The 13,661-nt window shown below is 38.1% G+C and overlaps 3 protein-coding genes and 1 pseudogene across 3 annotated transcripts; all 4 read left to right on the forward strand.

Annotated features, from left to right (window-relative positions):
• Window positions 1-603, forward strand: LOC134328882 (histone H1-like). Its single transcript, XM_063010116.1, has one exon. The coding sequence runs from the start codon at window positions 1-3 to the stop codon at window positions 601-603; it is 603 nt and encodes a 200-aa protein (XP_062866186.1).
• A 593-nt stretch (window positions 604-1,196) lies between these two features.
• The window catches only part of LOC134328774 (uncharacterized), an 81,414-nt pseudogene continuing 68,949 nt past the window's right edge, over window positions 1,197-13,661 (forward strand).
• Window positions 7,071-7,642, forward strand: LOC134328935 (histone H3). Its single transcript, XM_063010177.1, has one exon. It carries the CDS (start codon window positions 7,071-7,073, stop codon window positions 7,479-7,481), a length of 411 nt encoding a protein of 136 aa, XP_062866247.1. The 3' UTR covers window positions 7,482-7,642.
• On the forward strand, window positions 12,350-12,664 carry LOC134329092 (histone H4). The gene has a single exon (XM_063010339.1). The coding sequence runs from the start codon at window positions 12,353-12,355 to the stop codon at window positions 12,662-12,664; it is 312 nt and encodes a 103-aa protein (XP_062866409.1). The 5' UTR covers window positions 12,350-12,352.

Consider the following 13,661-nt stretch of genomic DNA (forward strand, 5'->3'; position numbering starts at 1 on the left):
ATGGTAGAAGAAGCTCCAGCACCGGCCAGCTCGGCCCCCGCCAAGGCTCCTAAAAAGAAGACCGCGGCCAAACCCAAGAAAGCGGGTCCCAGCGTCGGCGAGCTGATCGTCAAAGCTGTTTCCGCTTCCAAGGAGAGGAGCGGCGTGTCCCTGGCCGCCCTGAAGAAAGCTCTGTCTGCAGGTGGATACGACGTGGAGAAGAACAACTCCCGCGTCAAACTCGCCGTCAAAAGCCTGGTGACCAAGGACATCCTGGTGCAGACCAAGGGCACCGGCGCCTCAGGTTCTTTCAAGCTCAACAAGAAGCAGACCGAGGCGAAGAAGCCCGCCGCTCCTAAAGTGAAAAAGGCCGCAAAGAAACCCGCCGCTGCAAAGAAGCCCAAGAAGGTAACAGCCAAGAAGCCCGCCGCTAAGAAGTCCCCCAAGAAGGTCAAGAAACCCGCTGCTGCCGCTAAGAAAGCAACCAAGAGCCCCAAGAAGGCTAAGAAGCCGGCGACCCCCAAGAAGGCAGCCAAGAGTCCTAAAAAAGCCAAGGCAGCCAAACCCAAGACCGCTAAACCCAAAGCGGCCAAGGCCAAAAAAGCTGCACCCAAGAAGAAGTAAACTTGTTCCTGTTTTATTAACTTCGTTTTCTTAAAACGGCTCTTTTAAGAGCCACCTATATCCTCCCATAAAGAGTCGTTTCCTAAACACATACATACATATAAGCATGCATTCGAACATACAACTATTCATACATGCAACCATCCATACATACTTATTTTGTGGAGAGTGTAATAAGCAAGGAGTTCAAAACACTAAACATGACTGGTCCTGTTTTATGTGTAATAATGATTTGGTCACACATCCTCATAAATGTGTATATGTATGTGCACTCACGTATATGAGCCCTTTACATAATGTAAATGTTATTGTGACATAATATAATGTAATTGTTGCTTAAGAGAAGCTTTTCTGTATCATACATTACACGGGCGGGAGAACGGAGGAGAAGAGAGGGGGGGAGGAGGAGGGGGGGCAGTATGTGAGGGGGCGTGTATGTGTTTCCCTGAGACATGACGGCGCGTTTAGGATTGGCTCAGCTGAGCCTTCGCTCTAAGCCAATATGTGAGAGGCCAGTTTGCCTATATAATACCGCTTCGAGCTCTCTCCCAGTTTACTTCAGTTTTGTCCGACGAACACATCTGATCATCAAAATGAGTGGCCGAGGGAAGACCGGTGGTAAGGCTAGAGCTAAAGCCAAGACTCGCTCATCCCGTGCCGGCCTTCAGTTCCCCGTGGGCCGTGTTCACAGACTGCTACGTAAGGGTAATTACGCCCACCGTGTGGGAGCTGGTGCTCCTGTCTACTTGGCTGCCGTGATGGAGTATCTGACCGCTGAGATCCTCGAGTTGGCTGGTAACGCCGCCAGAGATAACAAGAAGTCTCGTATCATCCCTCGTCATCTGCGAATCCATCCAAAGCGAATGGATTAACGCCACAGACATCTACTCCTTTATTGCTCTCCCAAACAGAAAGGACTTTGAAATATGTTTTTTCCGCTCACAGACTTTGGCAAAATTCACCAATATATTTAGTAATGGTGCAGGAAGTGGTTTCTGGAAACACTGGGAACTGGTTTCTTCAATTCCAAATGACGTAAAGTTCATCGTTGTAAAGTTCTGGACTGGAAGAGTTGCGGATGAGGATGTCGATCAGTACATTATGAGGTTTGCACATATACTACAACCTGTTCAAAAACCAGTAGACCAGTTTGGAATATGGTATGGTGTACGGAGGTACAAAATAAAAGTCAAGAGGGACGATGGTGGAAACCTAATGCAAATCCCAAACTCTATCTCGATGGGGCCGTACAACGGGAACATCACCTTTCCTGGACAACAACAACGGTGCTACATTTGTACATCTTCAAGTCATCAAGCTAAAGAATGCGACACGATTAAATGCTGGAAATGCGGTCAACTGGGACACAAAGCCAAACTATGTGACAATTCTGAGATCTGCAATTTATGCAGACAAGAAGGACATTCATACTTTTCCTGCCCACAATCGTATAGTAATAGAACTAAAATTCTGCAAAGTCCTTGTACAGTATCCGTCGTAAAGGTTGCAAACACGCAGCTGCCTGCACAGACGCCTTCAACTCAACAGCAAATAGAAGAGGTACTTCCGACTCAAGAGCAAAAGAAAGATCAACAAGAAGAGAGTTCAGATTCTGATGGATCCACCACTACCTCCTCCGATACAGACAGCGACACCGAGGACTCAACATCTTCAAACGCTACATCTGATGAAGAACCTCCCCCGATACCCAAAGTTGATTCAGGTGAAAGACAAACTGACACCACAACAATGAATGATGAAAATTCTGTTCAAACAGTAATAAAAAAAGCTAACTCACCTAACACAGTTAACATAGTGGCTGAAAAAAAAGGCATCTCAAAAAAGAGACGTAAAAAAATTTCATCTATAGCGGACACGAGTAAACGAGTAAAAGATGCAGACTAAATATTGTTAGTTGACATCTTACCTGAATGATCTCATTAGGTATTAAACGTAACACTTAAATTATTTTAAAATGACATTGAATATAATATCAATAAATGTAAGAGGGATGAAATCTGATAAAAATATGAATATAAAAATAGCTAAATTTATGAATAAACGCTGTGATATAATATGTTCCCAAGAATTAAGATTGACAACTTTAGAAGATGTAAAAAAAATGTCTTCACTATGGACAATAGGAGAATGTATTATATCAATAGGTAAAGATAGAGCCGACGGAATTGGAATCTTTTTTAAAAAAAAAACAGTAAGAATAATTAAGACTAGACTTCTTGTGCCGGGTCGTCTACTTTTGGTCGACTGTTTTTTTAATAATAAAAAAATAAGAATCATAAATGTTTATGCACCCACAGATCGTTCAGGTAAGATGAAAATACTACATAAACTTCTCGAGATACTATATGTTGGTTTCCCCGTAATAATGTGTGGAGATTTTAATATAATTTCTGACTTAAAAGATAGAATACCGTATAGGGATATACCTTTATCTAGGGATGGTAAATTTTTAAACAAAATATGTGAAATGTCAGAGCTAAAAGACGCGTTTAGACAGATTTACCCGATCGATATTGGCTTTACTAGAATGGACAAATCAGTTAAAACAAGGATTGATAAAATATATGTATCACAAAATATACATGTCAAATCGTATAAAACTGAGCTGTTAGTTGATTCTGATCACCTAGCTCTAAATGTAAAACTATTATTATATAGATATGAACAAAAAGGTTATTGGAAATTAAATACTCGTTGTTTAAAAGAAGAAATAATTATCTCCGACACTAAAAATGAAATTAATAGGATAAAACAACTAAAAGTATTAACAAGATCAAATATTGAATTATGGCAAGTTTTAAAAGAACAAATTAGAATGTTTTTTAAACGAAAATGTAGGGAATTGCATCAACAAAATAACGACATTTATGATAAACTGTTGGATGAATATATTGAATTATTTACAAAATCTGGGTTGACCTCTGAAGAAGAGAATAGATTAAATGACATTAAAAAAAAATTAACTGAAATTAATGATGAACTAACTATAAGCCCTCAAATGCAAGCAGGTCATGACATAAATCAACCAGCAAATATTACAAATATAATTAAACAATTAAGAGAAGGAAAATCAAATAAATATATTACCGGGATACGAAATGATAAGGGAAAAATAATTGAGGATGAAAGTGAAAAATGTATATTAATAAGAAATATCTGTGAAAAGATGTATAAAAAAATAGAAGTAGACATTACAAAAGTGCGGTCCTTTTTGAGTACATGCACAAAAGATACTGTTTATTGTTCAGAAGACCTAGGAAGACCTATATCATGTGATGAAACTCTTATTGCCATTAAACAACTAAATAAAGGTAAATCTCCCGGCACAGATGGCATACCCACCGAATTCTATCAGTTATTTAAACAAGATGTGGGGGAATTATTGGCATCCGCTTTTAATGATGGAATAAATAACTGCAAAATGCATGAATCTTTTTATCAAAGTGTAATTAACTTAATTTTTAAAAAAGGAGATCCACATGATTTTGATAATTGGCGACAAATTACAATAATGAACGTAGATTATAAAATATTTGCTAAGATTTTAATGAATAGAATAAATGAACATTTAGACAATTTGATAGAATTGGAACAGACATGTGCAATAAAAGGCAGATATATGTGGGACAACTTGAATTCTTTAAGAGAGATAATGACAAATAAAAACATTAACGATTATTTTATTATTGCTCTTGACCAAAAGAAGGCTTTTGATTTAATATCTAGAGAGTATCTTTGGTTGGTGTTGGAACACTATGGGTTTCCTCCTAAATTTATACATATGGTTAAGCTATTATATAAAACATCTGTGACACAAGTAAAAGTAAACAGTGTTTTGACAGATTCCTTCTTAGTGGAACGGGGAGTTAAACAAGGCTGCCCCTTAAGTGCAGCCCTTTATGTACTAGCTATTAGCCCTCTTCTAAATAAAATCAAGAATGACCCAAGAATACAAGGTATAAAACTTTCTAAGAACAACATAATTAAAATCTCAGCTTATGCTGATGATATAACAGTTTTTATTAAAAACCAATTTGAATACAATATATTAAAAGACTATTTTAATGAATATGAAATAATAGCAGGTGCAAAACTTAACCAAATGAAAACAGAAGGTATTTGGATAGGAGGAAATACACAACCCTATCTAGAAGTTAATATAAAAGAAGAAATAAAAGTACTGGGTATATATGTATCTAAAGACAGAGCACGTGAACTAAACTGGGAAAAGAAAGAAGAGTCAGTGAAACATGAACTGGACAAATTCAAAGGCTCTAACTATAAAACTCGCATACATATTATTAAAACCTTTATTTTATCTAAATTATTATTTCTTGCTACTGTTTTTCCACCAGATGAAAAATGTATTAATCGCCTGAACAAATTGTGTATTAAATTTATATGGAATACAAATAGGGAGGTAACAAAACGAACCCTTTTGTTTAAACCAAAGTTACAAGGAGGGTTAGGAGCAATCGATTTAGGCATTAAATTAAAAATTGCATTTTGTAAAAACATAGCACAAGCAATGGAAAGGAAGGCTAAGTGGATACTAAAGGAATCTGAATGGTTGAAACAAAAAGGAAAGAAAAGAAAAGATGTATTTTATTATAAACTTATTTATGGTGATTTCACATTTAAGCATACAAACTTAAATATTGACTGGATTAACTTATCAAATAAAGAAATTTATAAATTAATTAATACATTTTATCATGGAGAAACCTTACAGTATAGACAGACAGATTTAAATGAAAGTAAGATAATAATAAAGAACATACTCTCTAAAAATATTTCTGAAAATATAAGAGACACAATGTGGCTAATAATAAATTATAGATTACCTGTTAGAACAATTGTGAAATGGAGTTGTTATGTCACCACCACTAAATGTCCTATACATGGTTGTCTGGAAGAAGAAACAATTGAACATCTTTTGTTGAACTGTACAAGAACCACCAACATTTGGAATAAAGTAAAAACATTAAATTTGGATTTTGATATTAATATGAGAACAATAATGTATGGTATTTTTGATAATGTACATACAAATATTGAAGAATTTTACTGGCTAATTATTTGTGTGGTGAATACAAAGATTTGGAAAACAAGATGCAAAATAATTATAGACCAAATTAATATAAGTGCTGACATTGTTTGTAAACAGATTGTTTGTCACTTAAGACGGTTGCGAACTGAAGATCTTAAAGCTAAGAAAAAATTTCCATGGTCGATACTTAAGTTGTAAAAATTTGTATGTAATAGATTTTATGTTTTGTATGTGTTATTGCTGTGTTCTTTATCTGGTTCGGATTGTAATGTAATGATAATAACTTTGTTCTGAAAATCATGTCTTAATAAAGATCATATTTAAAAAGGAAGACCGGTGGTAAGGCTAGAGCTAAAGCCAAGACTCGCTCATCCCGTGCCGGCCTTCAGTTCCCCGTGGGCCGTGTTCACAGACTGCTACGTAAGGGTAATTACGCCCACCGTGTGGGAGCTGGTGCTCCTGTCTACTTGGCTGCCGTGCTGGAGTATCTGACCGCTGAGATCCTCGAGTTGGCTGGTAACGCCGCCAGAGATAACAAGAAGTCTCGTATCATCCCTCGTCATCTGCAGTTGGCCGTGCGTAACGACGAGGAGTTGAACAGACTGCTTGGAGGTGTAACCATCGCTCAGGGCGGTGTGCTGCCTAACATCCAGGCTGTTCTGTTACCCAAGAAGACCGAGAAAGCAGCCAAGTCCAAGTAAAGTCGCTCTCGTGTTCTAACCAAAAGGCTCTTTTAAGAGCCACCCATTTCCACAGAAAAAGTGCATTTTCCCCAGATAATGTGTAAACACAACAAATGTAATATCGTTTCATAGAATCACATGGCATAACACACATGATTTATGACAGGGTAAAACTAATAATTCAATATGTACGATTTATTTTTTCTCTATCTTTACATATGTCTCTATATACATACATTATATGTATACATAAGTGAAGTTTTATATCACTTGCAGAAGCAAAACCAACAATACAGACAATTAAAAGTGGTGCAACAAACGTGTTTGTGTAATACACATGAAACAAAAATAATAATAATGCTAATAATAACTAATAATAAGCAAAATGAACGAAATAATCAATATTATATATTTTTTTAAATGTATATACTTTAAATGCGATTGTAGGCTGTGTTTTAAAAGCACAAAGAAAGAAAGGAAAGTATTATAAATCCCGCCAACAGCATAGAGGAAATATTATGTTTTCTGAAACGAGGCAGCGGCAGAACGCCGACCAGTCAGCGACATTTGACGTAAGCACGATCGTCCAATGAGAAAAGTGCGTCACCAAGACGCCCAATGAGCGCGGATCGGCTCTGGTACTTAAATAGAGCGTGTTGGGCGGGCTGACATATTCTGTTCTACAGTTCGTGAAGTGCTGAGTTCCAGACGCGATGGCAAGAACCAAGCAGACCGCTCGTAAATCCACCGGTGGTAAGGCGCCGAGGAAGCAGCTCGCCACTAAAGCTGCCCGCAAGAGCGCCCCGGCTACTGGCGGTGTGAAGAAACCTCACCGTTACAGGCCAGGTACCGTGGCTCTGCGTGAAATCCGCCGTTATCAGAAGTCCACTGAGCTGCTCATCCGCAAGCTGCCCTTCCAGCGCCTGGTTAGAGAGATCGCTCAGGACTTTAAGACCGATCTGCGCTTCCAGAGTTCTGCCGTCATGGCTCTGCAGGAGGCCAGTGAGGCTTACCTGGTCGGTCTGTTCGAGGACACCAACCTGTGCGCCATCCATGCCAAGAGGGTGACCATCATGCCTAAGGACATCCAGCTGGCCCGCCGTATTCGCGGAGAGCGAGCTTAAACGAACCCACTCCATCCAGTTATCCCCAAAGGCTCTTTTAAGAGCCACTTACATGCTGCCACTGAAATGGGCATTTTCATAAAGTGTTTTTATTTATTTACTTATTGTTCCATTGTGTGTGTGTTCCGAGTTATAATTTAGTTATATTTATCAGTTATAAATATTAGGAAAAACTGGTTAATGTGTTTGTGTGTGTAGAGATGTACTTTACATGTTCTTACAACAATTATAAACAAGGTTACATAAGTACAGCAGATTAAAGATTGGCAGGCATGGCTGGATTACTGACCGGGCCAGGGCCCTTGAGGTCAGGGGGCCCTGGCCCAAAACTCTTTGCCCAGGGGCCCAGACTATCCTTGATCCGTCCTTGTTGGCAGGTGGTGTCTTATAACACACATGATTAATAATGTTTATAGTGGTGTATGTTTATGGGGCTCTATAAAGCATTGAGTTAGTAAGAGTAATATAGTCGTTATGAGTAGTAGAGTAACAACACAAACATGACTGTAAAGAAGAAGGAGCAGTAAATTGCAGCAGTGGTAAAAATATTATGCTACTAATGCAAAAAAAAAGATTAATAATCAGTAATTATTATTCAGAGTAATAAATCAATAATAAAATACTATTCTAGGTACTCAACACAGGGTAATTAGAGGCATTTTAGAACAGATATACTGTATAATATTAAGTGTAAATAATCATAATTACTCATAATAATGATTTTTATTTATATTATAGTTGTAATAATAGTATTATTGGTGATGGTGGTAGTAGTAGTAACTGTAATTATAATGTTATGGAGAACCAATAGACGGTTAGTGGAGCGTTTCTTCCATCTCGTGGCCAAAATGTGAAAACATGAACTAAATCTGTGTGTTAATGTGTGTATGTGTGTATATCTTTATGTATTTTTATGTAATATAAAAAAAATTGTCACGGAAATTTAGTGGCGTTGGTGTTGCACGGTGTACACAGTCTGTATTTTGTACTGTGTGTGTGTGTGTGTGTGTAACCCTAACCTTTGTCCTCTGAGTCCCGCAGCACCGACTCCCATTTCTGACGGGTTTTTGTCGCCGTTTGCAGGTTCTCCGGCTGGTACTCACACTCAGGCTGGAACTCATTGTGCTCGCTACCTGATCTGAAGGCATGAGGACCCTGGTGTGGTTCGTCAGCTCCAGGTGCGCCTTGTGTTCCTAGGCAGCACAGATGATATCTGTTGAGCCCAATTTAAGCCCAACCTCCTTCAAACCCAAACTATAATAACCCCAACAGGTTTTTAACCCTAATTAGGTAATTTAATTTACTTTCACGAAAACAGGTGGGCATTAAAAGTGTAGGTTTTCACATTAACAATACACAAAATCTTATTTCTATAACTTTTGGAACTTAATGACTTTATTTGCTGTTTTTTAGTCCTTTGAAGCAGTCAAGAGCAGCTTTGTGATTTCCAAAAAGTACATAAAGAGCTATAAAAAGACCTTGTTGCTTTTGTATTTGAGCTAGCAAAGCTTCACACCTGAATGTTGTGCATTGTTCACGTTCTTGTATTTCTCTCTGTGTTTAGTACCATAATGGGGATTTAAATTGTAAACCCTAAACGGCTTTACTTCTGACTTCAGTAAATAAATAGTCTTGTTAAGAAATTGCAGTTTCTATCTATTGCACTCACAGTTCTGTTCGCAAACACATTACGGTGAAGATGGATACACTCACACACACCTAAATCATAAACTGAGAGGGAAATAAAAAAAAACAGTTCACCCCCCCCCATAAAAAAAGAAAAGCAATAAATTAATTACTTAATTTGAGTTCACATACACAGACACATTCCTAACACAAAACATGGCTCCTACACAACAGATTCAAGTCTATTTTTTTTAAATTATTCTTTTTAAAACTCAGAAATAACTTTAACACAGCTAACACTGAAACATAAAATGTCTTCTTTCACTTATTTGGATTTTATTGATACACAGCTTTGACCACTTTCACTTTAATCAAGATGTGTCTGACTTTGAAATATGTTTATGAAACGTTATGCTTTAGCAGAATATAACTTATAATTTCCCATTTCTCACAATACAGTGAAATATACAAACACATTTTTAACACAGATGTCACTTATAAAGACTTTATAAGTCGGTATTGTTCAGCACAGACAAATCCAAACACTGCTTTACACATTTTTTATGTATTTATTTGTTTAATGTATTCATTGTTTATGTATTTATTTAGTTATTCAATCACAGCCACTAACACCCACTTTAACAAAACATCTATGGCTCTAGCAGTCCAGGTGACACATATCCAGGGCCAGCTGTAGCCTAGTGGTTCAGGTACTAGGCCAGTTCAAGCATCAACACTGCTAGGTTATCACTGTTGGGCCCTTGAGCAAGGCTCTTAACCCTCAATTGCTCAGACTGTCACTGTAATGTAAGTCGTTTTGGATAAAGGCGTCTGCTGAAAATGTAAATATCCACCTATTTTACTTTTTTTTTTTTACTCTCTCTCTCTCTCTCTCTCTCTCTCTCTCTCTCTCAATTCAATTCAATTCAATTCAATTCAATTTGCTTTATTGACATGACAAATTTCTATATTTGTATTGTCAAAGCATACATATAGTATATATAAATATTTACAAAAGGAAAAAAAAACAGGTGTATATATAGAAAAAAATGGTAAGAAAATATTCATTATATAATTAGACAATCATTCACACAAAAAAAGAAAATATTACTATGTGTGTGTGTGGTGTGTGTGTGATGTGTGTGGTGTGTGTGTGGGGGGGTGGGTGGGGGTATTGTGTGTGGTGTGTGTGTGGTGTGTGTGTGGGGGGGTGGGTGGGGGTATTATGTGTGTGTGTGTCCCTCTCCTAATATAATGGCCAATTTCTGGCTGTCTGTCGGCGAGCTGAAGCCGCTCACCTCTCTTTCTAACTGATTATAATATTTGTTTCTGATTGTTGTGTATTTTGGGCAGTTTAGAAGGAAGTGCACCTCTGTCTCAACCTCACCTGCCCTGCAGTGACCACACAGTCTCTCCTCTCTGGGGATCCAGGACTTTTTAATCCTGCCTCTCTCGATGGCCAGGCTGTGGTCACTCAGTCTGTATTTGGTGAGAATGTGTCTCTGCTTTGTATCTCGGACAGTGAGGAGATACGTGGCCAGGTTGAATTCATGTTTTAGGGTCAGATAGCAGTTTAGTCTATTTTGGGATTGAGTTTTGGTTGTCCAATGTTCCAGATAAGTGTTTATGAGGTGTTTGATAATTTGGGTGATCCTGATTGGTGTTTGGGAACCAGTGCTGGTCAGAGAGTTGGGATTGTTAGGGGTCAGTGTGTTGGTCAGTCTCTGGACCAGCTGACACAGGGGACTCTTTTCAGGGTATAGCTCTTGGGATAGGAGTGCCTGAAACTGCAGGCTTGTTGTGGGACTGGATTTTAGGTGCATCCAGAATTTAAGGGCTCTTTTATCAATATTAATAATTAATGGGTATCGACCTAATTCAGCCCTGCATGCTTTGGTTGGGGTTTTTCTTTGTACATGTAAAATCATTCTGCAGAATTCTGCATGCAGGACTTCAGTGGGATGCTTGTCCCATCTAGTGTAGTCATGATGACTGAGTTGACCCCATACTTCACTACCGTATAGCGCAATGGGCAGGATTATACTGTCAAAGATCTTTAAACAGATTCCAATTGGGATGTCAATCTTAATTAATTTGTTTTTAATTGAATAGAGGGCTCTGCAGGCCTTCTGTTTCAGTGCATCCACTGCCAGACCGAAGCCTCCTGAGGCGCTGATTTTGAGCCCCAGGTACTCATAAGTAAAGGTTTGATCTAGGGCGGTGTCTCCTAGATTGAAAGTGTACCTGCTCTCCTGAGATCTGGCTTTCTTTTGGAAGATCATGATTTTAGATTTATCAGGATTTACTGTCAGGGCCCAGGTCTGACAGAACTTCTCTAGCAGATCCAGCACACTCACACATCTGCAAAAGCTAGCAACAAACACTGGCGTTGTCCATTTATATATTACACATTCCAACACAATTTTACCCTCATGTTTTATTTAACCTACACCTCATCCTACACTGCTGCAGGTGTTTTAGATCTTTGTTTTTATCATAACGTGTCTCTAATGCTACTTTCACTAGCACTGAAAAGTTTCTAAAGCTATTTGTTTCTTTCAAATTCAATATTCACTACAACTGTACTGATATGAACTAATATGAATTTTTGATCATACACTGCTGTATTCTCCCACACTGTCTTTCCGTATTCCTAATATGTTTTTTTTTTGGGCTACATTGTCATGTCTCTAATGGCAATTTGTCCCACCTAATTGTACAATATTAAAAAATGCGACAAACATGGCGATTATACAGTAGTACATTGTAATGGGGTTTAGGGTTTTTAAATAAACTTTATTGTACAAATTTATATCACATTACAAATATCATTTACATCATACACGTACAGTAATATTACATTAATTGATACATTTCATGTAATAATAGGGCTGCAAAGTGTTTAGGGTTGTTTCTTTGTTTGTCTTTCATTCTTCTTTTCATTCTTTTGGCACAACATGTTTATAATTTTTTTTTTTTTAACATTAAACATTAGTTACAGAAAAATATGTCATGTGGAATACATCACATCGATTGTGGACCGATTTACTGTGAGGATAAAACAGTGGAGGTTTTAAGTTACGCGCTTTACATGAGACCTACTCCGAGCAGCTGCGGTCACAGTGGGCGGTCGCTGCTTAACTCCGCCTCATTGTCTTCAACTAGGTCCGGTAGAAGGAAATAACAGGCTCGCTGTGAACGCTCGTCCTGCATTGACTCTCTTCATCTCGACGAGAGCAGTAACGATGTCCGGAAGAGGAAAAGGCGGCAAAGGTCTTGGAAAAGGAGGCGCTAAGCGTCACCGCAAAGTTCTCCGTGATAACATCCAGGGTATTACTAAACCCGCCATCCGCCGTTTGGCTCGCCGTGGCGGTGTGAAGCGTATTTCCGGCTTGATCTACGAGGAGACCCGCGGTGTGCTGAAGGTTTTCCTTGAGAACGTCATCCGTGATGCCGTCACCTACACCGAGCACGCCAAGAGAAAGACCGTCACCGCAATGGACGTGGTGTACGCTCTGAAACGCCAGGGACGCACCCTGTACGGATTCGGGGGTTAAACGTTCAGACCTCCACGCTAACACAACGGTTCTTTTAAGAGCCACCCATATTTTCTACAAAAGAGAAAATTCTTTCTGGTTTATTATTAATATCGTTATTATTAGTGCTCTCCATTAAGGATGATGGCCAAGCTGTCCTCCTTAATGGAGAGCACTGATCACCCACTGCATGAAACTGTGACTGCACTGGGCAGCTCCTTTAGCGACAGGCTTCTTCACCCGCGTTGCTCAAAGGAGAGATATCGCAGCTCCTTTCTTCCTTCTGCTGTCAGGCTATACAACCAGCACCGTCCCAAACGTAGACAATTACCATCACAATAATTCACTTGGTTTTTAGTACTTCTCTGTGCAATTACTTTTAAATTATGTGCAATACTTGCTGTACCTGCTGTACTTTGTGCAATATTTTTTAATAACTGCAATACTTGGTTTAACTTCCTCTATAAATACTGTTTATATTTTTGTAATTTTTACATATTCTTACTATTTAGTATATGTGTACATACATGTAAACTTTTTGTAATTTTCTATTTTTGTATTCCTGAAAGCTGCTGTAAACACTACAAATTTCCCCCTGTGGGATAATAAAAGGCTATCTTATCTTATCTTATTAGTAGTAGTACGTTCACAGATGCGTACATTTGCAAATCACTCGTTTAGCCCCAAAAGCTTGAAAGCATAATTATAAGTAAAAATAACACTTTCACTTTATGTAGCCCTAACAGCTTGGCGTTATCATTAGTAATTTTAGTATTACGTTTACTATCAGATCTCTCGTTTAGCCTTCATACGGCGTGTTTGCATACTATCAATGTACATCCATACTGTAGATTACACTACAATCATTAACACGATCTCTGTGTAAAATACAGTAAAACATTGTGCCCAAATGCCTCGCTTAAAAAACAAACAAAAAATATGTATATATCTATCCTATCTATATATTTATATATAAAATGTAATAAAATATTGCTATTTATTCTTTTATATTCGGTTT

The sequence above is a fragment of the Trichomycterus rosablanca genome, chromosome 15 (genome assembly GCF_030014385.1).
Source record: "Trichomycterus rosablanca isolate fTriRos1 chromosome 15, fTriRos1.hap1, whole genome shotgun sequence".
In the NCBI taxonomy this organism is placed as follows: Eukaryota; Metazoa; Chordata; class Actinopteri; order Siluriformes; family Trichomycteridae; genus Trichomycterus; species Trichomycterus rosablanca.